This window comes from Podarcis liolepis (genome assembly GCF_965112155.1).
Source record: "Podarcis liolepis genome assembly, chromosome: 15".
Taxonomy (NCBI): Eukaryota; Metazoa; Chordata; class Lepidosauria; order Squamata; family Lacertidae; genus Podarcis; species Podarcis liolepis.
Genome location: NC_139566.1, coordinates 19,623,076 through 19,650,462, shown reverse-complemented (window position 1 = coordinate 19,650,462; position 27,387 = coordinate 19,623,076). Strand labels below are relative to the sequence as shown.

At 45.9% G+C, this 27,387-nt stretch overlaps 2 protein-coding genes across 9 annotated transcripts; both read right to left on the bottom strand.

The window, feature by feature from the left end:
* Positions 1-859: 859 nt before the first annotated feature.
* Positions 860-5,906, bottom strand: PMF1 (polyamine modulated factor 1). Its single transcript, XM_083478386.1, has 5 exons — positions 5,694-5,906; positions 4,523-4,628; positions 3,769-3,869; positions 2,693-2,888; positions 860-1,666 (listed from the first exon to the last, which is right to left on the bottom strand). Exons 1-5 carry the CDS (start codon positions 5,849-5,851, stop codon positions 1,616-1,618), a joined length of 612 nt encoding a protein of 203 aa, XP_083334512.1. The 5' UTR covers positions 5,852-5,906; the 3' UTR covers positions 860-1,615.
* Positions 5,907-7,245: 1,339 nt separating this feature from the next.
* On the bottom strand, positions 7,246-25,876 carry SLC25A44 (solute carrier family 25 member 44). Of its 8 annotated transcripts, none has more exons than XR_014519817.1 (6): positions 25,501-25,822; positions 19,832-19,952; positions 16,899-17,532; positions 14,199-14,321; positions 10,071-10,940; positions 7,246-7,564 (listed from the first exon to the last, which is right to left on the bottom strand). XR_014519817.1 is itself a non-coding variant. In XM_083478367.1 (5 exons), the coding sequence occupies exons 3-5, from the start codon at positions 17,518-17,520 to the stop codon at positions 10,749-10,751; spliced, it is 942 nt and encodes a 313-aa protein (XP_083334493.1). In that variant the 5' UTR covers positions 17,521-17,532; positions 19,832-19,952; positions 25,501-25,876; the 3' UTR covers positions 7,246-10,748. The 8 variants fall into 8 exon arrangements, 6 of the variants coding, with proteins under 6 accessions (XP_083334493.1, XP_083334496.1, XP_083334491.1 ...); XR_014519818.1 differs by having other exon boundaries at positions 14,199-14,326; positions 25,501-25,807; XM_083478367.1 differs by having other exon boundaries at positions 7,246-10,940; positions 14,199-14,326; positions 25,501-25,876.
* Positions 25,877-27,387: the final 1,511 nt, after the last annotated feature.

The following is a 27,387-nucleotide window of genomic DNA, read 5'->3' as shown; positions in this document are numbered from 1 at the left end:
AGTGAACCGGTTGCCCTGCAGTTTGTTTGCAATGACAAGCCTCCAAGTTTGTGGCATTCTACAGGAAACTTTAAGTTTTCAGCACTCCTCACATCCTACGTGCTGGTTCCTGAGTTCCCAGTTGCTCCCCGGCTCCTGGAACTGCATCTGGAAAAGATGAGGCTGACTCGGGGCAGCCAAGACCTCTCCTAGACATCCCACGCTGGCCACAGGGAACGTGACGCAAGCCAAACAACAAGCACCGCTTGGCATCCCACTCTATATTTACAGTGTAATCAAGGAACCCGTGTTTATACAAGAAAAATATGGGTAACTGGGTCGACTTTACATCCAAACACAAACATTGTATCTAATTGGGAGCAGATGCTGACATGTACAATAGAGACACACCCTCCTTCTCTAGCCTCAGGAGACTGGTATTCCATCGCTCCGGGAAACCCTTTCTGTATGGATGCGTTATTGAGAAACCTGATCAGTTCTGCCACGGAAGTCCTGCCTGTTGCAGTGCATTGTGGGTCCTATTTAACACACACGTTCAAATAGACCTCGCTTTTAGCCCACTGGTAAGCAAAGCATACCCAAAGCATACCCAGCACATTCACATTGCAGGGGGCTGGCAACAAGAATTTCCCCAGAAGAAAATGGGTGGCGCATAAAGCAGATTTCTACGCACTCTGACTGCTGCTACAACTCAACCTAAGCAAAGCCCAGCTGGATCAAGCTAAAGGCCCATCTTGCCCACCACTATGAGCGACGGGGAAGACTCAGCTCAGTCACAGCAGAAATACGTTGCACAATTGACTGCAACTCCAGCTTGGGCAGATGGCAATATTTGTGTTAAAGAAATGCAAGGCAGAAATTGTAGCAATACTTTAATGCAGTTCTAATCTGCTTCAAAAGTTACACATACACAAAGAGTATTTCAGAGGAGAGGTTTGGTTGTACTTGCTTTATACATCAGTAGCTAACAAATATTTGCTCCCTTCAAACTAAGAAAGGGGAGGTGCTGCTGCTTAGATCAGCCCCCAAACACCCCAATGATTCTGCTGTGAACATGGGCTGTTTTGTGGCACCCTTACCATTGACTCACCAGTGGCTGAGCTTCATGGTGGACAAGACGTAGATGGAGTTTTTGAGAAGTGTTAAGTAGGAACAGAAGCAGGGAAGCAACTTACAGAAAGAAAAGAGAATGACTGAGATGCAATAAAATCTGGGAGAATATTGCAGTGGGAAGTGACCTCCGCCTCAGTTTCCTGATGAGGATTTCAAGGGCTCAAATGAACCTTGACCAAGGGAAAAGGAAGGTTCAAGCAGCTGCAAAAAGAAAAAAGCCCCCCCCCCCGGCTTGCACAGTCCAGGGTGTGGTCATATAGTCCAAGTCCCAAACACACAGCAAAGACTTTTTTAAATAGTCCAGTGGCAGGATTGTGAAAGCAACACTCTGCAAGAATTGGAAACCAGTGAGTCTCACACTGCAGTAGACTTGTGAGACTTGTGAGGCCTGTTGGTTCTACCTCAGAGCCTATACAAGTCTTGGGCTGGGATCCTAGCCTTCCAAAGCACCTTTTCAGTTGGGGCTCCATTCATAAGGAGCCAGCAAGGCTTTGCTTCCTCGCTAAAGCTCATCAAGGCTGCTCACGATCTGCTGACCTTCTTGAGCAACTGCCTGGAAGGGAAGAAGGAAAAATCATTAAATGCTAGCAAGAGCAGTCTTTCAACATACCTCTTTCCCATTTGTATTGCCTCTGTTAGATTGTAAGTCCGCAGGTAAGGGCTGCCTTCTTATTGATCTTATGTAAGCTTCTCAGGGATCCTTTTTGACTCCTTAGCAGGGTAAAAATGCTTCCTTCTAGGTTCTGGGAAGGGTCTGAGGGCAGTTTTGTTGTGGCTTTGATCCTCCCCAGCGGGGTGATCCTTTAAATGTTCAAAAACCTGAGCTGGTACAAAATGCTGTAACCAGATTCTGCTTTTACAAGCAAACCCACAACAAAATGTTGCAGTGTGTAAGTGTGCTGTCTTCCAGCCAGCCAGCCAGGTAAGCCTTTTTCCAGGACACTCCACTCCACCCATTTCCTCCTCCTCCCCACGATCATTCTGTGTTCCATGACACACTGAGCATGCTCTGTTCTCATTATGGTTTCTTTTTCCTTCTGAAAATTTGTAACTTTGTAAATTTGCTGCAAATCAGCCAGTTGCCTCCATCTTTATGTGTGGATGGTACTATTTTGGTTACAAAAGATCCGCATTTGGAGAATGAGTCCTGTATACGGGATTACTCATGAAGACTCCTCTTGCCACAGTGGCCCTACGTAGTGTAGGACTGTGATTCTTAAAGGATCATCTCATCTCCTGTGAACCTGCCACCCATCTCAGGCCTAACTTTGTGTCCCATTGTCTTTAGTGGTACAATTGGCAGGGACGTGTGATAACGCATTTTTGGTCAGAGAATTCAGGTTGTGGGACTCAATTCCTGGAGAAGTCTTGGTTGGCTCCTTCTTTTGCCCATTAAGCCAACTGAGAACAACAAATTCATTCAGCAAGGATTCCACCTGACTGAATGTTTCTCATCAGTGTTTGAAGACAAGTGTGGGGAGGAGGGTACATTTCTCTTCTCCTTCCATTTCTGTTGATGCACCCCAAGCAAATTATCCTGATGCACAGATGGGCATGCTACCTGCGAGGCTCCACTTACCTGCCACTCTTCCTTGCTCTTTCTGATCTCCTCCTGCAGGTCTGTAATTCTCTTCCGACCAGCCAGCACTGCTTCAGCCAACCGCGAGTTCGCCTCTTCCTTTTCTTTTATGGCCTTTTGTAGGAATCTGCGCTGCTTCAGAAGGTACGGCACAACAGCACTGTGGACGTCTTCCTCTGGGATTCCACTGGGACGCCTGAATTCAATGAAGGCATTACAAGAGGGGTGGGCAGTCTCAAGCCCAGAGGCCAAATGTGCCCCCTCCCTCCTGGGCCTCACTATCTGGTCCTAGAGATCCTCCTCAGGGCACACTCCTCACCAGCCCCACTTGCCATCCCTCTCAAGTGCTGTGAGTAGAACAAGCCTATCAGACGAATGTAAACTTAAGATTTGTTCCTCTGCACACTTTTGCCTCTGGCCCTGCCCAACGTGGGCATGTGGCCCCCGAATGCTTCACAGAAGGGGGAGTGGCCCTTGGTCTGCATTAGAGGAACAAGGAATGGGCTTAGAGGCAGGTGATATAGGAAAGCATTGAAGTCACCAGCTTTTAGAATGTGCCTGTTGGTATGTGCAACATCTGCACACTGCTGCAGAAGTACTGGCAAAACACTGGTGCTGCCACGGGTGTAGTCTGTGCCTTATCACAGAAAGGACCGCAGCCTAGCTTTTCATGCAGAAGGTCCCTAGCTGCTCAGTCCCCATCAATGAAGCAGCAATAAAATTGCTAGCACATTTGCAAAGTTAAGCAGGGTCTGGTATGGTTTTCAATTGGATGGGGGATTGTGTTTAGAGATTCCTGCACTGCATGGGGTTAGGGTAGATGACCTTTGGGTCACTTCCAACTCTACAATTGCATGACCTCTAGCTGTCATGTGTGAAACGTGTGTAGAGGCCATCTACCAGACCCCAAACAACCAAAGGTTGAAGGCGGAGGGTGTGCGTGTGTGTGAAGTTGCCCTCTCCCTCTGCTTCCCAGCTCTATGTAAATGGCTGCTGTGAAAAGAGGCTGCCTGACAGGACAGACCTCAGAGTCAATCCAGCCAGGCAGTTCTTATGCCAAGGGAGTCACTCCTTACCATGCAGGGGTACTCCTTTTCTTTGCTTCTTCCGCAAGTTCATCTAGTGATTTAAAGAGCACACTGAGATTCCCTTCTTCCTTCAGGTCCTGGATCTCCTCCTGCACAAAAAACCAAGACACACAATCTCTACATATAACCTGAGAATGTACTATTCGAGTTTAATTTTCACACCTGTAACATCTGATGCCTCTCTGAGCCGTACTGCCGAAGGTTCATGCGTTGGACACACACGCAGGACCCGAATCCAAACTATTTATTCTAGTTGTGGCTGTAGCTTTGAAAGAGATTTGATTCAATATTCTTAAAAAATTAGGGACAAATTGCAGCCTTTTAAGTACAGCCAACAAATAATCCCACCTCAAACATTAAAAGGCCTTTGACATATCTAAGGCCAAGACTGCAAGAGGTTTGCAATAATCAATAACGTTTAACAACTTTTCACAACGAGGTCTCCCTCCCTGTAGCAGATAATGTGGCATGAATATGAACTTCATTACCATTCTCTCACTGGACTTCGCACACACACAGACATCATGTTTTCACAGTAATATCAGTTGCTATTTACTATGTTGCAGTCTAGTCACATCACATATGCAGGACTGAACCATCAAGTTGGTGAATGAAGAGTTCAATCCTTCCAGGTTTACTATTTATTTAAAATAAGAAATCTCCACCCTTTTCTGAAAAACAAGAACTGCAGGCTGCACTGGAACCTATAAGGAAGGGTTTTGTGCTTTTCCTTGGCCCTTACCCGAAAGGAGGTTTGCAGGTGGGAGATAAACTGATTGTAAACACACTTGGTGAGTTCAGGTTGCACTTTGTAAAGACGACTGTAACACTTCGCAAACCTATGGTAGCTATAGGTAGAGAAAGAAAATGCCATTAACATTTTTAGACCCTGCACATTGTTTCTATTATTTATGCACTAGGATGCATAATCAAGTACTCATTTCTATATATTCTTGCTCTTTTTTGTCCTCTCCTTTTCTTTTCACAGCTTAAATAGGATTTTAGTCAAGAAAGATACCTAATTTTCTAACATGTAAACTTTTCGTTTTCGTGTTTATAGTTGTTGTTGCATGATTCAATATTACAGATTAATATGCTTTAAACATTTACGGTGTTTATATTCAAAACATTTCCATTTTTCTAAATCAAAAACACACACCATACTCATAATTTTTCATGTTATACGTATTCCTCACCAGAAAAGAGAACTGGACTGGGTGGCAACTCCACACTTTTAATGGAAAAAAGTTTGCAACAGCAGCATCACCTCTGGCCATGGAAGTTCCATTAAAGGAGGCCCTCCCCATAGCACTTATCAAGCCCTTAAAAAACTAATCTAAGCTCATGACAACATCGTTTGTGTTGCCATTTCACTCATTTAACACTAACCTTTCTGCTGCACCTCATCCTGTGAACAAAAACATTCCAGGGAGGTTTTTAAATGAATGCTGAAAACTTTTTTATTCCACCAGGCCTGTGGAGAGTACACCACCCACAATGGGTTACTGGTCTTTGTTTTTAACTGTTTGTGCTTTTATTTCATGCTTTATTTTATTTTTACCGTTGTAAACAGCTTTGATATATTCTTGTCATATGACAACAATTTTTTTTTTGTTGTTTTTTTACATAAGTCAAAGGGCACTGGGAGAGGCCTTCTGCTCCGCTTTGCTTTAGGGCATCCCAGCCTCTTTTCTGCTCAGAGCATCCTTCCGTCTTTCCACAGCCAGGCTCCCTCCAGGCTGACTACAAATCCCATCAGCCCCAGCCAACTTCAAGAGTTAGCCAATTCCGCGTAAACAACTCTCGTGGGACCTGCCCCACTAGATCTCGCGAGGCTTCCTCCTCCTCATAACACCAAGCCAACTATCGCGAGAATTGCCTCCTCCCGCTCTCGCCAAGCCGCCCTCCCTTACCTGCCCGTTTCCACAATCTTCCGCAAGGAAACGTCGACGATGTAGTCCAGGAGCTGCTCCCGGCTGGGGTTGCTCGGAGGCTCAGCAACAGCAGCGGCGGCGGAGGCCTCCTTCTCCCCGTCAGCGGTACCCACCCCCTCAGCCACCTCAGTCGCCATTTTGGGCCCGCCACAAATCCAAACCCCTCAATAGCCCCGCCTACTGATGCCCACGCTGCTTCCGATTGGTGGAACGAGGCCGTTTTATACGCTCGGCCCCACCCACGTGATTTGTGGTCACCGAAGAGGCGATAGGACCTAAGCTTTTATTTAATTGGACGCGGCTTCCCCGTTTGTCCAATGAAAAGCCTTAACGTAGAGCGAAGTACAATGCCGCCCTCTACTGGCCAGTTGTATATGGCATCACTGATCGGCGTGAGTAGGGATGCCTGGCAACTTGACTATGCTGTACAGTATTATTTCTTTTTGCAACCTTGCTAGCACGGTATTATTAATTCTTAAAAAGCACCTATAGTTTTTCTAAGGAATACAGGAGATTAAAGGCCAAGACATAGTCAAATAACCTTGAACGGCCCAAACGGGAAAAAGGAACGGCGAGAAAGGAACACGGAGATCATTCAGGTGCCTGTAACTAAAAGTTGTAAAATTGACCTTTCAGTGGCTGGCTGGAATGGCCAGCTAAAAGCAAGCCCTGCCTATGATGGCTTTAAAAGTGAAGTGGGGCAATTCATAGGAGGATAAGGCTCTGAATGGCTTGGGTCTACCTTCACTGTTCTAGGCAGTATGCCTTTTGAATATCAGCTGCTAGGAATTGCAGGTGGGGAGGGTGCTATTGCACTCAGGTTCTGTTTATGGGTTTCCCAGATTAAATCTGGTTGGGCACTGTGAGAACAGCACGCTGCACAAAACAGCAAAGTGACAAAAGAGAGTATGTGAGAGGGAAATCTTAATATGCAAAGGAATGATGGAGAGCAAGAGCCAGTGATCTTGGATTGGCACTGCGCCTCAGTAAATTCACTGACTCAGCTGCCCCAGGGCCCCCAAGTACCCCCATGGAACCTGCACACAGTGCAAAGGTTTAGGAAGTTTGCACACACAGGAAGCTGGAGAGGTTTGTCTGACCTTAACACCACCCCATATAAACGGCAGTTATGTTAAAAAATACCTCATTTTCATTTCCAGCTGCTCTATTAGGGAAAGATCATTAAAAAGCAGGGCAAACTGTCTTGTGGTGAATTCTGCTCATCCACAGGCCATCTTTTCAGTGCCCAAGAATCTTCCAAATCCCCAGGCTAGCCTAGCAGCAGTCGGAAAGCCATTGTTTTAAAGCAGAAACGGGGAGCGTATGTCTGTCAAGATGTTATTAGATGTCATCGCCAACCACCCTTGACCATAGGCCATGTTGGCCAAGGCTGATCAGTGTTGTCAGTTCAACAACATCTGGAGGGCCAAATATTTGCCCACTCCTGATTTTGGAGCATTTCATCCCTATTGAGCGTAAAAGGTCATTTGTTTCCACACCATAAGCAAAAGAAGATTCACCAGGAAAAGGGTCAAATAAATAATAAAAACTTTAATTACACTTCAAAGACTTATTACAGTGCAAAATTGAAACCTGTTTTAATGTACACAAATACATTCAAACTCCATATTGAAACAGCAGGCACAGATATCGGAGATCGTTTGGATTTTTTTCCCATTTAGAGAAGACATGGACAGGCAAATCCTCACTTCTTGTGGCTGCCGAAGATTTCCTGTTGGCCCTACGCACCCCATGCTCAGATCATGTTTGCATCTGTTTTAAAGGTAGTCACTACAGCTTCCTCAGTTCCGTTCAACGGAGCTCCCTACAGATTCTCTGTGTACTAAAGACTGGAAACAAAAATAATAATTCAGAGTATCATTGCACTTTAAAAAACAAAGTCAAGATAAAGAATGGAATGAGATTTCAGCCCAAAGTGGTTATTTGTATTTGAGATATGCATAGGACCTCACCAGGAAAAACACATGCCACAAAACCGCTCATCATTTAACCAGCACGAGGGATTGGCTACTCTATATACAATCCACTGATAAGGCTCCAAGCATTTTCATAAGGGTTGGTCGTATAGCAGATGAATTGACATAAGTAACATACCACTGCAAAACCATCACAGCAGCTTTTCGAAGGGGTGGGGCATTAATCCATCCAACTCCCCTGAGATTATAATAAATCTTCCTTTGCCACTTTATCTTAGAGGCAGGAGAGGCTAATGTTTTTTGAGACCCTCCAAGAGGCTGCAAAAAGTAGTGGGTGTGGCACCCCACACTATAGCACACACACTTGCATGCAAGCACGCAGGACATTGTGCCTACTTTATTTTATTCTTTTGCCACCAAAGGGGAAGAAAATTTTACCTGGTGGAGTACATCAGGCCCCTGGATCAAGGGTTAGCCACCCCTTCCGCAGAAAAAGCTAATCCACCACACCATCTAGGTGCTCTTAACACATCACCATGTAAACAACCTCCCATCAAAGACAATTGCAAAACGCAATGGAGGTTTATTGTGAAACTTAAAAATACAGAAAAGTGTACAAATTAAGAGAAAGAAATATGTTTTGACTGCTGCTCTTACCAAGGGAAGGGGAGTCAAAAATGCCTCCCACTTGGCAAAAATCAAATTCAGCACAATTCCTGGCATGTTGGGGGTATTCTGCACAGTCAACACTACTCCTAGGCAGCCAAAATGTGGGCCTGGTTCTGCTCCCTGTGCATTTGCCGACTATGAAATAACCGTGCAGTATGAGGACTCCAAGGTCGCCTAATTTTATTTGCTTTATTAACCCCCCCCCGGGGGGGGGGGGATCCTTCAGTCCTCCAACAGGTCACCACTGGAACTAACAGAAGCCCATGCTAAACTCAGAGGCCTAGTTCGAAGAGACTGAGTGGGAAACCTTATCTGGGCTGTACCATTTCAGATTCAGGAGGGGCTCACATGGACTGGTCCTAAATTAAAAAAGGGGAGGGAGTGACCACCCATTAAGAAGGAAGCACAACTAGCAAACTGGCTTTCTATGGACAGAGTTTTGTGAGGTTTCAACATGGGAAAAAAGTCATGTGAGCCTCCACCTGCACTACTACACCCCAGGCACATGTCTTACCGCCTCACTAAGAACTAAACCAAGTATATGGGTGCAAAACCTTATGGTGATAGGTCCAAGAGTTTGTCTAATTACAGCTGATTTTGGCCAAGTTTGGGATATTTCACCCCTCTTACTTTCCTGCCCTTAAGTGGAAGTGGGTTGTTTGTCTAGTTCTACCCCCTGCCCCATCCTTTGTCTGGGACAGCACACCTCCCTGCCTCCGCCTGGGGTGCATTTAGGTTCAGGGGAGCAGGAAAGGCATCAGAAGAGGGTTGGGGAGGGACAGACAGACTGGCCCACATATTCTGCTTCCAGGGCCCACAACATGCCAAAAAAAATTCCACAGTACAGTGTTTATAGGGTTTACTTAAATAACCCTATAGAAACTTACAGGGTTTACTTATTTGCAGAGTACGAGGTCCATCCATAGCCCCTTTCTTGGTTCCTGATTATGGCACTAGAGTAAACTCTGATCCAAGTATGTATATGTATGTATGTGTGTATATATATATATATATATATATATATATATATATATATATATATCATTGCTTACTTTAGAGAAAAGGTCCAAAGTGCAGAGAATATCACCTCTCCTGTATTGCTTCCAAAGATGCCCAACCCCGTAATCCATTTTAAAACAAGTGAATTTACTTCCAACATGGTATTACCACCTCTACTCCCCAAACGGCAGCCTTTCACAGACTTACATGGCTACAAAAGCACTGTGGACACAGGGGAGCAAGGTAAAAAAAAATAACATGCAGAATCAGCACCAGTCACAATAGAAAAAATAGTGACAGAAACAAGATGGGAGGACAAAATGGAAAGACGCCCATCACTGGAAAGGGGGTTGCCCTGCTTCTCCTACTAGCCCAACAGCTGAAAGCTCTTAGATCGGAAACAGGAACGCAAAGCAACTTCAACCAAGGTGGAGCCAGACCTGCAAAGGGCTGAAGTCTCAACAGGCTGCCCTGCCCAGACAAAAAGAGAAGCTTCCACTCTTGCCCTCTGCAAAAGCAGGTGTAGAGCTCCTTCCCAGTTACTACACTTTCATGAAACACTCATTCAGTGATTGGGACATACTTGTACAAAGATCAAAAAGGAAGTATTATACAACTCTTTTCAGCAAGATAATTATGTTCTGCCTTTCAGAAGAATTCTAAAAGGGGGGGGGAGCAGATTTCATTGTGCTTAAAAGGAAAGGGGAAACAATTTTAGGATAGGAATCTTCTTTCTTTTTTTAACACTCACATTTGCAAAGGCCACAGAATAAAGGGTGCTTCCTCCCCGGAGAGGACTTTAATCCCAGAAGATGCATGCATGTACCAAAAGTACAACTGTGCACCTCTACTGCTGCAGACTCTCAAAAGGAACTCCTTGCTTTTGGTATATCTCCCCGCTTTCAAATCTTAAATCTGTAGACGTTTTGGAGGGGTGTCTGAGGGGATTTTTTTTTTTTTTACTAATAACTTCTTTCCAGGAGGTGTGTACTGTTGCCGCTGCAAGTGGCAGTTTCTGCAGCTCACAGGTGGTGGTGGCAAATTGCACAAAGTCTTCCAAGGTAGGAATTTGGCAAAACGAAGAATAAAAACGCATTTTCAGAAGACCGTGTTGTTTTGCTTCATTCGTTTAGTTGTGGCGTGTTTCCTTTTAATTCAAAAAGGAAAAAAGAAGAGGCGCCGGGGTTCCTTCACATATGAGCAAGGAATTTTTACAGTAGGTGCTTTCTTTTACAGAATGCTGCAATCAATCCAAAGGGGTAGACAAATACTGGGGAAGGGGACTTTTTATATACTGTCCTTTGCATTTAATCCTTCACTAACAAATACTTGTTAGAAAGCTCTCCGGGCTCACTTTTTGGTGGCTTTTCAACCATGCCAATGGTCCAAGAGATTACAACCAAGTCCGACTCCCCCTTCCCCAGTTTCGCTACCAGTGCCTTGAGTCCACCAACTCTGGGCGGAGGCTCAGTTTCTTCAGAGTCTCGTAGCCCACCACGATGACAATGGTGGAAGGGGTGGCGGAGATGATGCGGGCCGAGAGGCCTTTCATCAGGCCCCAGGGCCCTTCCTCTGCTACCAGCTGCTTGAAAGTGAGAACAATGGAGCTCTTGCCTTCCACCTGAGCGGGAGAAAAGAACAGCCACAAAGTCAGAGGTTCACATGGAAACAATACAGGATAAAAAACTGGACAAACCAAGCAAGCTTGTTTCCTTCTGCTCCAGAAGCTAGGAATCGAACAAAAGGATTCAAGTTACAAAAAAGGAGATTCCAACTAAACATCAGTTAAGAGCTTTCTGATGTTACGAGCTCTTTGACAGTGGAATATGCTCCCAAGAGAGATAGTGGACTCTCCTTCCTTGGTGGTTTTTAAGCAGAGATTGAGTGGCCACCTGTCATGTACCATTTAGCTGAGATTCTTGCACTGCAGGGAGTAGGACTAGATAGCACTTGGGATCCCCTCAACCTCAACAATTCTATGCTTCTACGACCCACCCCACCCATCAAAACAACCATATTCAATGCTAAGAAAAGCCCAAGATACCATATTGGCTCGAATATAAGCCGCACCTGCAAATAAGCTGCACCTTTAAAATTCAGTATAAAATTGGAAAGAAATAGAAACAGCAGTGGTGGCCAGATGGGCAAGAAGAGACATTCTGAGGGAGGGATGCAGCTCGCCTCACACTACATTAGGCTGGCAGTGTGGGATGATGAGTGCCGGTGGGGGCTGCCATGGCAGCGCTGCCATGCGACCCCCCTCTGCTTGCCCCGCCGCTATTAATGGAGCCAGGGTTGCCCGCCCTATGTCCGGAGTGGCGAGCGGCAGGGCAGACAGAGGGGGATTGCATGGCAGTGGCGTGGCAGCCCCACTGCCCACTGCTCCCGGCACAGGGCGGGCAACCCGCCCCCAACAGCAGAGACAAACAGTGGGAAGCGCGAAGTGGCAGCACCTGCCACCCCCGCTCGCTAGGACTCCAGCAGGAGTTAAAAGAGTTAAGGGCAGGGTTCACTATGTCTGTTTTAGCCAATTTTGGTAAGGCTGCAAATACAAGCCGCACTTTAACTTTTCACAGTCAGAATTTGGGGGGGGGGGGAGAGTGTGGCTTATATTTGTGAGGCATCTGATCAAGGCCTGTATTTTAAAATGAGCATAAAGATATATTTGCAAATGTTTGTATGTTTCATGCCAGGCATAAAGCAGCTGGCTGGGTGCTTTGGCAGTTGTTTATCTTCCTGCACAAGGGCCCCCCTGATTTATAGCAGTAGCAGGAGACACATTTCTCAAAGTTGTAAAAGGGAATTACAGGCTGGGAGCAAAGGTCATACTGACCATACATATTACAGAATACAATCAAGCTGCAAAAACACAAATTAAGAGTTGGTAAATAGTAAGATTTATTGTTTAACAGAAAATAATACCATGTGCCTCCCATCAGACTCGAGCAATATTTTCCTAAGGTTAAAGGGCAAGAGCTAATGGGAACAGCAGCTGGCTGGGGAAAGGGGGTGTAAACTGAAGAGGCTTTTTTGAAGCTGTTTTACTGAGTTCTTTTTTTACTTTGCAAAGGCCTTTTCTTCTAAAAAGTTATCTATGTTAATGTATGAAATTTATTGGCTAAATGTAATTATGCAAAGGATTTAGAAAGTAAGAAATGTTAGATTCTTATGTTAGATTCTTATTTCATTGATGGTGTGTGAGAAGGTGAACCTAAGATCTCTGTTTAAGATAAAATTTAAAACCATGAGCCATCTGTTTTAGCCATTTGCCCCTGTTGCCAGGGGCAATAGGGCAAAAGGTGATCTGGTAATTAAGGTGCCTTGTCGAGGCAAATGTAAGATATATGGCTACTTGTCTGCCATTTATGGATAGAAGGAATTATAGCTCTTGTGTCTCCCATAAAAGGTAATAGGAAATGGGTGTATCTTTTATGATTGGTTCTAGCAAACAGCCAATAGGAATTTCAACCAGGCTGATTGGACAGAGGCAGCCAAAGGAGGAGCAAGGGGGCTGGGCTGAGAAAATATAAGTGCTGGCCATCAGGGCTGGAGTGGGCAGAGCTTTTGGTAACCATATACCACGGTGCCTATCATTTATTTGTCTGACAAATAAATTATTATTTTAATTTCTCTATTGCTGCGTTGAATATTTCATTCCAGCTAAGCGTTAACCACAAGCAGGGTGCTACATTTGGGCCAATACGGTAAGTTACAGAAACAATGGAATTGTGCCGAATTCATTCTCTTTTCAATGTTTTCGTTGTATTTCTATTTTATTTACATATTTTAAAGCAAGACTGCCTTTCACGCACAAGTAGCCAAGATAACACATGGCTACTTCAGAATCCTCAGCTACAAAGCTTTCAACAGCCTGGCCTGGGGCCCACAAAGTGTGGCTGGCCTAGATGTGCAGTTGCCAAGATACTGCCCTGTCACCTACAAGAGCCTGGGCCAACCTCCAACGTCATGTTTGCTTATTTGTTGTGTTATATACTGCCTTTCTGCGTGGGCACCCAAGAACGTTTACAATTCTAAAATACTAAAACAACTTACATGAAAGGTAAATATGGCCCTATGGCGTCAGTGGGAGGGCAGCCTGACTGGAGCAGACCCTGATGCTGCGTTTCAGAGACACTCAGGATTAATCAGAAATGCAGTGGTACATGAGAGATGACTCTCCACAGCTCTCCCCAGATCAGGTGCTTTTCTACCTCACACTACATGACTGATGCACTCTGAATGCCTTGGAAGTACAGTATGAATCAGTTGAGCTTGGCAGAAATAAATGCCCAACCTGGCTGACTTGGAGTTGTAGTCCAAAATATCTGGAGGGCGCCAGGTTGGGAAAGGCTGCCCTAAACATTCAAACATACCTTCTGGAGGTAGTCTTGAATCCACCTTTGCCACTAAAGACTCAAGCAGCCACAGAGTGTCTTTCATGAGTCAAGGCTGCTGCACCACCCGCAACCACCACCTCAATAGAAATAGGCTGCCAAGAGCGATCCATACTCTGGAAAACTCTAGGTTGAACTACCACACTGCATTATTTGAGGGTCTGCTGTGCTTGAAGATTCTGACTTGAAGCTAGAGTTAGCCCACAACGCAGACACTAGAGGCTGCTGACTGGGGCCAGCAAACAGAACCAAACTTCACCAGTGCCTCAGCATCCTTCCATTTCTGAGCAGGACTCAAAATGGTGAAATTTACCTGTAAAGTACGAGACCTGAATACATGGACAGGATCACAAAGCTGGAAAGTAATTTGAAGGTCATCTAGTTCAAGCACAGGAGAGGCCACCAAGGAACGCCTAGTCTACCATGAGCCCCTGCCAAGGTAATCATTTAAAACGATGCTTTATTTGGCCGTAGGATGTTCTTACCTGCACGCGAGCCCGGATGACATCCATGGGGTTGGTGAGAGTGGAAGCTGTTGCAGCGGCCATTGGCCCGGATATGGCTTGGAGGAGCAAGTGTGGACAGTCCTTGGGTGTCAGGCTGGAAAGCTGTTCTGGAAAGAGGAGTGAGAGCCAGGTTATGTATACGAACATACAGGTTGTGCCATTTGTGCTTCCACAGTCAGGGGCAATCTACCTCACTGTGCTGGTGGTGAAGGCAGAGCACAGGGGAGGACTGCTGCCTTCTGGTCCTAACTGGAAGCACCTGTTTGGTAGTTGCTGTTAGGGGAAAAAGGCTGGGCTGGATGGAAAACTCAGGGATGGTCCGAAGTGACATTTTTCTGTTTTAGATTACTGGTGCTTTGCCAAATGTTTTCCAACTGCAACAGGCAAAGCATTTAAATCAAAAGGAAAGACAGAACCCTTTAGTGGCTGGCTGTTTTATATGAACTTGTATCAAATGTTTTTTGATTTTTCCTAATCCACACACAGGATAGTGAGACAGTATCATTATTAAGGCCAGTTTTAAAAATGGTAATCCCAGAGTAACATGCAAACTTTCATGTTCTCCCCCCCCCTTTAGTCAACAAAGAGCAGCCATTGTTTATTTATCACAGGATGTCTTGCTGCCGTATGGGACTTGTGGGCCCCAGGCACAGTCTAACCTAATTAAATCTGCAAAATGCTTCTTCCTTTCCATCTCAAGACTGTCACAACTAGCAAACAGGAGCTACCATCATACCCAGCAATGTATTTTCTCTACCACCCACTTCTTTGTTGTTTCAGGGAAAGGGGGTTATACCCAGTACTTGGTTTGGAGAAGAGTTCCATAAAGCCTGAAAGGTTGCAGAATACATTGCAATTCTGGGGCTTATGCTAATCAAGGAGTCTTCTTACTAATACCACAGGGGTTTTTTTCCTGAAGGAACAACATGGCCACTTGGCTTTGTTTTAGCTGCAATAGCCTTTTGTAGCAAAACCAGCTAATAATCTTGAGCTTTCCTTGGCATTCACATTTCAGATGTGCACATGCATTCAACAGATAGGCTTTTCCAACAAAAGCTCAAAACCAATTATGGGGGGGAGGGGGCTAATATACAGCCTTTACACCAACCAGTTCCCAAGGTGGCTCAAATTATTTTTTAAAAAAACATTTAGAATGTTGCAGTGTTGACAACAATTGAGCCTATAGGGATAAGTAATACTAACTCACCCCACTGTGAATTTGGAAGTTCCAGATCCAGACACAGAATGCCAAATAAAAGATCTCTTTCCTTCACTGCTACCTTTGGAGATGGAGTGGGATATACTGCTGCCTAATCACTCCATGGTGCTGGAGGAGACTCTTGAGAGTCCCATGGACTGCAAGAAGATCAAACCTCTCCATTCTTAAGGAAATCAGCCCTGAGTCTGACCAAACTGCAGGAGGCAGTGGAGGACAGAAGTGCCTGGCGTGCTCTGGTCCATGGGGTCACGAAGAGTCGGACATGACTAAACGACAACAACGACAACCACCACCTATGCTAAAATCCTGGATTTCTCCATTATTTTCCATAGGCAGCTCTCACTTCTACCCCAGAGGAGGGGGGAAATAGATTGTGTCTGTGCATGTAAAGGAACTAGACATCAGACACGACTGGTTGTCTATAAATTAAATTATGGTTGAGAAACAGAAATGTTAAGTGTATCAACAGAAAAAGGAAAAAGAGAATGATGGAGGGCAGTGGGAGAGAGGTAGTTGGCTGACTCAACTCTGCAACAGCTTGTACCTTTGGGGAAGGGGAGGAATAGGGTTGGGGGGCATAACTCCCCTTCCCTGCAGTATGCAGGGAAAGTTAAGAGAAAAGGTTAAAAGGGCATATTTTCTCTTTCACCTCAGACAAGCCTATATAGCAATTAAATACTCAGGTTTGGGGCTGGCAGCCAGCCCTTCACCTAATCCCTCTGGAGTTATACAACACAGCAGAGGCTGTGACCCTTTCCCACTTCCTGAAACTCATCTGCAAGAGGCCTCAACAGCGCTACGAGGCTCTTGTTTGAAACTGGAAGGAGCCTTGTATGGGACAATGCCTCTTACTGCAACATCTTGTTGCAGGTCTTACTTGTAAAAGCAGTTTAAATTCATGCAACCCCCCCACACCCCCCACCAATAAAAGAGAGCTCAGCAACTAACATAGGGCTTGCGACCCAGGATGTGTCTTCTTAGCAACTTATTCTTGTAATTTTTAAGTTGCTTAAAACTGTTTTTAACATTGTGCAATATTGTGTTTTAATATTAATGTTGTGCTTTAATTGCTGTAACCTGCCCTGGAAACTTAAGGTGAAGAGCGGATAATAACACCGTAATAACAAATGAATGATGGTTTGAGTTGACAATATATGCTTTCAGTCGTAAAAGAGGAAATGAGATGCTTGCCAAACACATCTGGGGAGGTTCCTAAAAGGTTCCTAAAAGGTTCTGGTTTCAGTCATCACCACCAACGCCATCTCAGAAGGTAGGAGGCAGCTGGGAGCAGGGGCCAGATTGGCTTTCTTAACATTTGGACTGGGGTTTGTTTGGGAGCAGAGTCCTGCAGTTCCTCTGGTCCCAGCCTGCATAGCGCTTGCAAAGGCAGAGGGTGAGTTCCGATCACCTGCCAGAGAAACAAACAAAAGGGAGGTCCAAAGGCTGCTTTGGTTTCTCACCTGCATAGAAATGGTAGAAGGGCCACCAGACGGCGCTGTTGGGAATGTAAGTGAGTAGGGAGGCCACATAGCCCCTGTAGAACCCCCTCAGCCCGTCGGCCTTGAAGATCTGTGCGATGATGTCCCGCGTCTGTCCAAAGACCGGGAACCGTTTCCCCTCGTGGGTCTGCACTCTGAACCGGCCCATGGTCTCGCCTTTCCGTTGCATCATCAAATGCTGGGAGATCACATCGATGGGCACTGTGATGCTCTGGGCCACGAGGGAGGCTGAGCCACCGGCCAACAGAGACTTGACTGCGTTACTGCTGGTGTACTGAGAGAAGTACTTGCGAGTGAGCTCGTACGTCGTCACGTAGCACTGGCCTGAGATCAGGGTGAAGGTGTTGACCAAGAAGCCCCGGTAGAGCCCAGCCGCCCCTTCTGCCCGCAGGATCTTGACAAAAGCGTCAAAGGTCCCGTTGTAGAGGCTCTTTCCCTTCTGGACCTGCAGCCGCGTCCGGATAAGCGTGAAGGGGTACACACTGACCCGGATCATCATGGTCATGCAGACACCAAAGACATAGAATTTCTTCTTGTCCAGGTGCTCCCACTCAATGATCTGGATGTTGCGCTTGTCCTCCATGGCTGACGCCCCCTAGTAATGAGGCAGAAAGGACACACTGATTATTCCTAGACAAACTGCTCCTTTGGGATTAAGCCTCAGCTGCCCAAACCTGCCCACCGTATTTAATCAACCATCAGCCAGGCCTCACAGCAGCTTTCGTCAAACCAATGTCCTCCAAATGTTATTTTGGCTATTTTGGATCATAACTCCCATCATTCTCAGTCAGCACAACCTCTCAAACTCACATGGAGTTGTGCTGTGAGCCAATTCTAGAAGTCCATGGAAAGCAATTCTACAGAATATTAGCTCTCAAAAGGTTTTGATTAGGATTGCCACCCAATTAAAAGAAAGTCTCCATAAATTTGCAGATGATAGCAGTTGTGACAAAGGCACTCTCTTCCAGTTTCAGATTATGTATTCACAGGCCCAAGCAGGCAGATGGGCATTTCCTCCTATAAGAGAAGTAGGAATGCCTCTAAGATGGCATGCATCACCTTTAAATTGTGTGAAAGATACTGAAAACATCTGCCACCCAGTTGAGGGCACATTTTAAATAAAACAAACTGATTAATCAGCTGAGCACCATATAACCTAGTTGCCATCCTTTGCAGTTCCCAGGTGCTGCAATATTTTATAGTGTTCACTTTGATTTCTATGATTTTCAGTGGTGGTGCAGCAGCAGTAATGGTGAGAACCTCGGCTATTTGCCCAACCACCACCTTTCACCAGAAAAAAATAGGAATTAGGCAAAACAAGATTTCTGTGCAAACTGGCCTAATTCACATAATAGATACAACTTGCAGTATTTCTTTTCAGTACAGTCTCAAGCAGATTCCAAATGCTACAGCATTCTTAAAGGTTATTGCTTTAATTGTTTTGCTCTTGCTTTTTTTTTTTTTTTTTTGCTTCTCAAGTCACAAAAAACCTCACACATTTGCCTTTTGAGAAGACAGGGCTAAACTATATAAACTAGTAGTCAGTATTTTCTCAGAATGTTTCACTCCATTTCTTACTCCTTTAGAGCAGCAATGAAAGTCTCAGGAGCAACGGTGTCCATACTGCTTCTGAGTTCACAACACAACCTTAAACTGGCTCTTCTAGAAAATCTGCCCATTTGCTGGGAAGAAAGCCAAGGTCTCTTTCCTGACAGCTTTCCCAGAAGTGGATTGAAAGGAAACTGGGCGGGTCCATGTTCAGGTTTTACCTGTGTAGCTTGGACAAATTCATTTTATTCTCTGGACCAGCCTTTGCAAACCTGATGCCCTTCAGATGACTCAGTTTTGACAATTCTCCCAAACCAGTTTGGAGATGTGGGAATGTAACATAGGCTCCTGTCTCTGATTCCCTCTTTCTGGCAAGGACTCCAGTTCCCTTCCTCCATTTCCAAGTATTTTCTAGCCACAGTTTGCTACAATGTCCAGTGCCCTGACCTTTAAAACAAGGGTTTCCAACCAGGGATTGGAGGCAAGTGCTATCTCTACTTCACACAATACAACAAACTATTAACAGAAGAAACTTGGGAATGGAGGAATCTGTGAGCACAAGGGGAGAAGCATACAGACACATCTGAAGCACGTCCCAGATCTTCTAAGGCTCCAATAGTACCTCTGCTTAACTGGGAGTAAGTTCCACAAAGTTCAGTGGGATTTACCTCTGATTAGACATGTGCTGAAAGCCATGATTTGGGGAATTAGAATATGATGTCTGGATGATGGGAGGACTATGCCAATATATTTGATGTAAAGTTCATCACTTTTAAAAAATTGCTGATAATTTTGCAAGCAAAATATTCAAATTCTGAAAATGGAGTGTGCTGTATCAATCAGGCACAGCTACTTAATTTGCAGGGCTATTAGGGCTCCACTTCCAAAATGCCATGGTGTAATTGAGGAATTTTATTTTTTCTTTTTGGCATCAGAAATATCCCAACAAACACAAGGACTAGGAATCAGCATAAACTAAACATAAATACACTAAAAGTTAATGGCAGCTTTCAATACAAAATTGACCTCAACGTCCTTTTTCAACAAGCTATTAGGATAGGGAATTAGGCATGCCACATAGTAGTGACCCCTTTCTTATATTGATGATTGTTCCAAAAAGTGAGGCTGGGAGACCATTCCCCTGCTCTGTGGCAGTTACATGTCAGGTCTGCTGGACTTTATTTCGGCTCTATGGCTTGCCTGCTGCATGATGCCTGAACTGAGTCATTCTCAAGCAGCGCAAAATTCTGGATGAAGAGATGTTTATTTATTGGATTTATGTATCTCCCTTTTTCCCAACAGGACTCATCAAAGGAGAGGCAAAAAATGTAGCTACTAAATGGTACCTTTTACTGAACATGTAGTGCACGAGGATTTGTGGGCAAAGATGAGATCCTCTCCCCATGCATGTTGAGTTCCCAGCTATTGCCAAACTGTCAGAGTTCTCCCCTTCCTGACACCAACCTTCTGTAAAGTAAAGAGAACAGATTATATTTCACAATAAGCACTATGTGTTAACAGGGGATGGAGGTAAGGCAAAGAAGAGAGCTATGGCGAAGGGATAACATGGCCACCAGCACGGCAAGAGTCTCACCCCACTGTAGATGATATGCTCCCTACCATTTATGCCTTTGCAAAACCTAAAATATTGTAGGTTTTGCTCTACAATCCTGAAGACTAGAAACCTGATTTTAAATGACAGCTGAAATTCTCAGAAATCTGCAGAAGCAACCCCACTCTGATATTCAGTTCTACATTCCATCTCAGCTGCACAAACCAAAGTCCATCCACAGGGCAAAGTTGGACTTTCTGCGGATGGAGCTTCCTCAAGTCACATTTTTCTTTGACCATCGTGCTCCTCTCCTTCACATCTCTAACCAAGAAAATGTGTCCTATTCAGTCATTTAAAGCTGTGTGCATATGAATGCAAGAAGCTGGCTTATGCCAAGCCAGAGCAATGTCCATTTAGCCCATTACGTTCTATTCTGATAGGCAGCGGCTTGCCAAGGCTCAAGGTCCTCCCCAGCTCTGGCAGAAGCTCTTAAAGTTACCAAGATTTCCTTCATTGGCAGGGGTTGACCTTTGAACCCTTCCAGTTCGATGATTCTGGAATGAAAAAAGTGAAGAGGTGTCAAGTGGAATTAAACCCTCCACAGAAGGGCTGATGGAAGCCTGGCTTCCTATCTCTCCCTCTGCTGCGACCAAATGGGATGGAAAATGCTCCCTGAAAATAGGTAATTAATTAAGCCACCAGGGAATAGGTTCTAGTTCAACCAAGGCCTTTTCCCTACTCTGCTGATTTTCTATTTTCAGGCAGCTTTAAAATACACCCCCAACACACACACTCTCTTCCACCTGCTGCACATGAAGGCTAGCCTAAACATTCTTTGAAGCGCAAAATATGGCAAACTTGCAAATAAGTCTTCAGGTTATTAGCTTTTTTTTTTTTTTTTACTATCCTGCTCTTCCAAAATTGCAAATGTAAATTGTGGACCAGCAGCTAGCAAATACCGTAGACCAATAACTTGTGTCAATACATTTTAAGTGAGACCAGGCCTCTGTGGGCAGCACTTAGGAGGTGTAAGCAGAGCAAGAAAGAGGTTACGACATAAGATGCACACAAGACCATAAGGCAGCCTTTCTCAACCTGTGGGTTCCCAGATGTTGTTGAACTACAACTCTCATCACCCCTAGCTAGCAAGGCCAGAGCTCAGGGATGATGGGAGTTGTAGTCCAACATCATCTGGGGACCCACAGTTGAGAACCGCTGCCATAAGGGCTAATGACCCTGATAATAAAATTTATTGGCTTTTTCATCTGAAATGGTCAGAATCCTCCACAAACTCAGAAACCCTTTTCTCCCACATCTTCCTTCCCACCTTGTAAGATTCACTGATGTAGCCTTGTACTTTGTTTACAAATCAGCTGAGACGCAGCCTCCTTAGTGGTGGCTCCTACATGGTAGAAATCCATTTCTTAGCCAAACTCTAAGAAGGGAGTCTTTCTAATCCAGCAGTGGCCAGCTGGATGCTTTTAGGGATTCCATACCCCAGGGCTATTCTTGAAGATGGTTGGGAAGCTGCAACTCATGCAGAATGTAGCTGTCGTGTCGCTATGCACGGCAGCAAGATAGAGATCATATAGAGATCATACACCACTGGTACATAAAGCCCTGAAGAGCTCAAGACTCGAGTATTTAAAGGAACACTTTCCTCAGTACTTGCCACCAAGAAGATGCTCCAAGCTTATCAAGGGAGGACCTGCTCATGGTCCCCCTAACAGGTATGGCCTGCGGGGTGGTGACACAAAGTAAGACCTTTGTGGTGGCAGCAGTGCCTCAGTTGTGAATTCCCTTCCTGTGGAGATCAGTTGTCCCTCCTGTTATTCTCATCCATAGCTGGAGTGGCGCTCAATAGTCTTAAGTATCAGCGTCTGCTGAACTTTATGAACTTGGCTAACTCTCTAAAGCTATCTGAGGTCGTAACCATCACCATATCTTAAACATTTCTCACCATCCCCATTCTCTACAGCCTGCTGGCTTATATATAGCTGTCTGCATTTATTATTTTTAAGATAGTGTTGCATTTTATTTGTTGATATTTTCAGTTCCTTTTTGTTAGTTTCTGGTATTTAACTTTTTGAATGCTGCTTTGTATATAATTCTTCTATTAAAAGCGGGCTAAGAAATCCAGTAGTTTTTTTTTAAGGGATATGTTTCACTTCAGCAGTATAAACAAGCCCAAGTTTATAAAAAGCTGCATCTCTCTCTAAACGTGATTCTTTGGCCAATGAAGTTGGGGCTTTTGTGCTCTAGCGGAGAAAAAAAGAGACAAGGCTCTGGGACTTGCCCAGAACAGGAGCTGAGCAAGGGCCCACCCCACTTGACACAGTTCTCGAGGGACAGTAAGAAGTCAAACAACTGGGAAGGCAGCAGGCACTGCTAATTTTAATTCTGAACTCATCTCTGCAAAGGCTAAAGGAACTTAGGGTAGCCAAGTAGTTTAATATTTACGTAGTTTCTTTCCCCAAAACAAGAAACAAATATTGTGGTGTTAGTAGCTGGAGCCTTTCTACAATGCACCTACTTCAACATCTCCCTCCACCACCCCCAGTTCACAGTGGGGGGAACCAAGTCCTACCATGGAACAAGACTGCAAGAATGCAAGACTGCAGAGTCACATGATTACACAGAAAAACTGAGAAGAAGAGAGTTAGGTATTGTGAATTCTAGAGTAGGTTCTCAAACTGTTGGATCACATGCTAAATACAGTGGTACCTCGGGTTAAGTATTTAATTTGTTCTGGAGGTCCGTTCTTAACCTGAAACTGTTCTTAACCTGAAGCACCACTTTAGCTAATGGGGCCTCCTGCTGCCGCTGCGCCGCTGGAGCACAATTTCTGTTCTCATCCTGAAGCAAAGTTCTTAACCTGAAGCACTATTTCTGGGTTAGCGGAGTCTGTAACCTGAAGCGTATATACCGTATTTTTCGCCCCATAGGACGCACTTTTTCCCCTCCAAAAATGAAGGGGAAATGTGTGTGCGTCCTATGGGGCGAATGCAGGCTTTCGCTGAAGCCTGGAGAGCGAGAGGCATCAGTGCGCACCGACCCCTCTCGCTCTCCAGGCTTCAGGAAGCTATCCGCAAGCCTTGCAAGCCCGGTGGGAGTTCCCACGGGCTCATAAGGCTTGCGGGCAGCAGCCTGCAGCCCCCGCGAGTGTCCGCAAGCCTTGCGCACCCAGCAGGAGGTCCCGCCCGGTGCGCGAGGCTTGGGGCGGCAGCCTGTCGCCCGAAGCACGGGGAGCCCTCTGGAGGGCTCCCCGTGCTTTGGGTGAGTGTCTGCAAGCCTTGCGCGCCCGGCAGGAGGTCCCGCCCGGTGCGTGAGGCTTGGGGCGGCAGCCTGTCGCCCGAAGCACGGGGAGCCCTCCGGAGGGCTCCCCGTGCTTTGGGCAAGTGTCTGCAAGCCTTGCGCACCCGGCAGGAGGTCCCGCCGGGTGCGCGAGGCTTGGGGCAGCAGCCTGTCGCCCGAAGCACGGGGAGCCCTCCGGAGGGTGCCCCGTGCTTCGGGCAGGTGAGCGCAAGGCTTGGGGCGGCAGCCAGGGCGGGGGGGGGGGAAATAATTTTTTAAAATTCATTTCCCCCCCAAAAAAACGAGGTGCGTCCTATGGGCCGGTGCGCCCTATAGGATGAAAAATACGGTAACCTGAGGTACCACTATATATCAGTACAAGTCACAAAGCAAAATTCCACAAGGCAGGACAAAAGTACCAAGATTCACATAACACTGCAGAGTGCTACAGAAATACAACCCCAGCACACTGCTGTATGTGGAATTAGCATAAATATTATCTAATCTGTCCGCTCAACTCGTGCACTCATTTCTACATATTTCGAGACCCACCAAGCCCAATGCAGCTCTCTTGCAACCTATTGTGGGTTGCCTGGAATGGTTGTTTACTCTCTCTCATCACATTTGGTGGTTGGCAGCAGAACCAGGAGTATGACTGTGGCTCCAAGGTGCCACCATAAATGGCTGGTGATCTGTGTTTCGCTCGGCAGGTCGTAAGTTTGGCAGGTATGCTCAAGTCTTTGACACTGCTTTCACCTCTTTATATCCATGAACTAGAAACTTATTTAGGAGAAAAAGAAAGGGCTCCCAGGTGACAAATGCCAAGGTTTGTCACCATGCAGCAGACACATGGTTGTGTGAAAAAATAAGCTGGGGAAATTGATGGACAACTGATATCAGCACCTATGAGGCTGCCAACGAAGTACCAACAGACATACATGACACCCCAGAGGACTTCTCTGGTGCCTGGAGGTTCCCTTCTCTCCCCACCCTTGAAATCAGCCTTGAAAGACCTATTTTACTATAGCCAATAGAGGAGATTGCAGGCGTGGAGGTACCTGCAAGTTTCTCTGGTTGAAATGGGCCCCAAAAGGTTGGCAAACCCTGTGCTCCAGAAGCAACTTCTATCCTTATACAATCTACAAGATTGCACTAGCATCCTTCTCATATCCTCTTCCTCCCACCCAAAGCCTTACATAATTTGATCTCCAGTCTATGAGCCCCAATAGTACCTTTAGCATGCTCCTACCCACGTGCTCAACAAATTCTAGTCTGCTTCATAGCTCCTCCATAAACTAGTGCAGAGTTCCCAATGAACCCACCTTGGTCCCCTGCCTGCTCCCCCAAATACTCTTTTAATATGCCCCAAATCCTCATTCTCCTGCGCCCAATCTGCACACCACATCCCTATTCCCACCCCTCTTCTTCCAAGCCCCTTGTACCATTTGTGTTTTCCACTTTTCGACACTTGAGATGTACAGTATATTTTTATGACCAACCCTGCTTTTGTAATTTTGAACTGGTTTTTTTATATTAAAAAAGTTTCATGTTTTTGTTGCATGTTAATGTTGTGCTTTCATATTAATGTTGTGTTTTAATAGTTGTAACCTGCCCTGGAAACTCAGTATTTATTACTATAATAATTTGTTGACCGCTCTTCACCCTATTTCCTCTCCACTCTCCCCCCTTCCCCCTCGGTAATCTGCCTCACAGGAACAAGCCTACTCCCCACAACAACATCATCACCTCCTCCCTATGGGGTGCTTTGGCCCTTTCCCCTTCACATGACCTCTTCACCCCAATAGGAGTCCATCCCCATTGTAATAAACTCTCTCCTAAACCTTATAACATAGACACCACCCCCGACCACACATACACATACATACAACACCCTCTCGAGGCCAGCTGCTTCTGTTTTTAGTCCCACCAGGGGGGGGAAAGGCGAGGTATAAATAAATTAATAAAATATCGTGGGCCCTTCCCCCAACTCTGAACACACCACACATACCTGCTCCCCTCCCTACAAACGAATCTCGGGTGCTCTTCGAGTCCCTAAACATCAGCTCCCGCTTTCATCACGCACCTTGCACCCCCACCCCACGAGCCCCCCATAGAAGGTGCCTAGGCCCCTCCTCCTTTCATAGGCCCCGCCCCGCGCCCCTCACTCACCTCCTGGCGGCGGTTGGGCGTCCGCCGTCCCGTCCCCCGAGGAGCCACTCTCTTCCTGACCCCAGGCAGCGGCCCCTACTCCAGCGCGCCCCCTAGCAGGCTGCCTCGCGCTCCCCCACACTCCGGCTCTGCCTCCTCGGCTTCTCCTCACGGTGTCCGGGCGAAGCCCTCGGGCCAAGGGGCGGGGCCTCTCGGCCACCCGCCCGAGCCAGTCACCGAGCGGCAATCGTCCCTCGCGCTCCAGCCCCCATCTTACTTCCTGGCTAACCGAGGCCTCCTGGCCGGCTTCATCTTACTCCGCTTGCGCTCGCCTCGCTGCCAGTGCCAAAGATGGAAGCGGCGGGAAGGGGGCGCACGATGAATTAAAGAGCGCATGGAGGCGGAAGGGAGGAGCATTGAGTTTCGAAATACTAGAGTGGTACTTCCGGTGAAAGACACGGCGATTCTCTAGGGTTTAGAGTAGTTATTATGAATTTGCGCTTTTCGGATTCGAGTAGGTTTTCTGACATCCGGATTTTTTGGGACTTTATATGCCCCCCACTGTGAAGGCGCTGCCTTTATTTAGCCAACAGAATTGTCACAAAACACCACATAAATATATAGAGTTAAAATACTCTATAATCCACCCATCCCTGAAAATGGGTTCAGGGTTCCAATAATCTTCCTTTAAACCCAGGGCCGTTTTTTTTTTTTGGGGGGGGTGCCAGTACTCACCATGAAGTTGTTATAGTAAGTGCCACACTTTAAACTTTTTTTTTTAAAAGGTGCTGGTATGGTGTGCTCTGCTTAAACCAATTTTTTAAAAGTGGAGGGCCACATGGCCTCTGCAGCAATTTACACCATGTTGGAATCAAACAATGGTGCTACATATGGTAGAAATTGCCCAAGGGCTTTTCATGGCACAGAATGTTGATGGTGATGGTCCTGGTGTTTTTGTTCTTGCTTTTAGCGTGCTTGTAAAGTGTGAGGAAGAACTCTTTAGATAGGTACAAGCCGAAGAACCATAGAACAGTGGTAGACCAGACAATCCCAGGTTTAAGCCCTGACAACTCAAGGTTGGACTGGGAATGCCCCTTGTCTGATACCCTAAGACAGCCACTGCTAGTCAGTGTTGACAATACTGAGCTAGATCCAGTGGCCCATTCTCAGTATAAAGCAGCTTGCCCTGTTTTAAAGCACACACTAAAAGACACAGAAAGACCTTCCAAACACCTCCCACCCAATTATGTTTTTTAAATAATTTTCAGTAGGCAAAGCATGGAGCTATAGTACCTCTCCCACCTACCAAATATCTCAAGCCCATAATAGAAGGACCCAAGATTACCTGAGCCATAATGCAGCACAGGCTTTGTCAAAAAGGAAAACTGGGATCCACCTCCACTGTAATAATGCATGGGGTCCATGTTTAAGGAACCTTGCACAGAAGTGATCATACCCCATTGGTCAGGCCTGTCAGTATCCCATTCTGCCACTCTCAACATCTTCCTGGTGTAAATAGGTTGGGCTGCTCCTTCTACATGGGAAATCTACCTTAAGATCTGCCTCCCTCGAATCAGGCCCATTCTTCTGTAGCCTTCCTTTCTCTGGCAGTCTTCTGGGATGAATTACATCTAGGCTGTTGCATCTCAGTGTGAAAACATTGAGCAAGGCCAAATAAACAGACCTGACCCAACTACCACACCCAACACTGGCCTTCACTCCAAACTGGACAGCTCTGTAGATCAGAGATGGGCAAGGGGAGTCTGTCTTCTAAATTTTGGTAAGCATTTCTTACCAAAGAGAGGGACTTATGGATTTGGCTGTGAGTATGGGGACCCTTCCCAGGATCCTGTCTATGGAGGTAGGGATGGGAACCTGAAAACGTAGGAAGGATTTGGCCAGTTGTGT

Excerpts from the sequence above, each read along its gene's own strand:
- PMF1 (XM_083478386.1), bottom strand. The coding sequence starts at position 5,851 with ATGGCGACTGAGGTGGCTGAGGGGGTGGGTACCGCTGACGGGGAGAAG. Across the intron at positions 4,629-5,693 it reads AAGATTGTGGAAACGGGCAG|CTACCATAGGTTTGCGAAGT; the intron begins GTAAGGGAGGGC and ends CTCTACCTATAG. Across the intron at positions 1,667-2,692 it reads AGAGCAAGGAAGAGTGGCAG|GCAGTTGCTCAAGAAGGTCA; the intron begins GTAAGTGGAGCC and ends CTTCCCTTCCAG.
- SLC25A44 (XM_083478365.1), bottom strand. The coding sequence starts at position 17,520 with ATGGAGGACAAGCGCAACATCCAGATCATTGAGTGGGAGCACCTGGAC. Across the intron at positions 14,322-16,898 it reads CTTCTACCATTTCTATGCAG|CTTTCCAGCCTGACACCCAA; the intron begins GTGAGAAACCAA and ends TTTCCAGAACAG. Across the intron at positions 10,941-14,198 it reads TCATCCGGGCTCGCGTGCAG|GTGGAAGGCAAGAGCTCCAT; the intron begins GTAAGAACATCC and ends TCTCCCGCTCAG.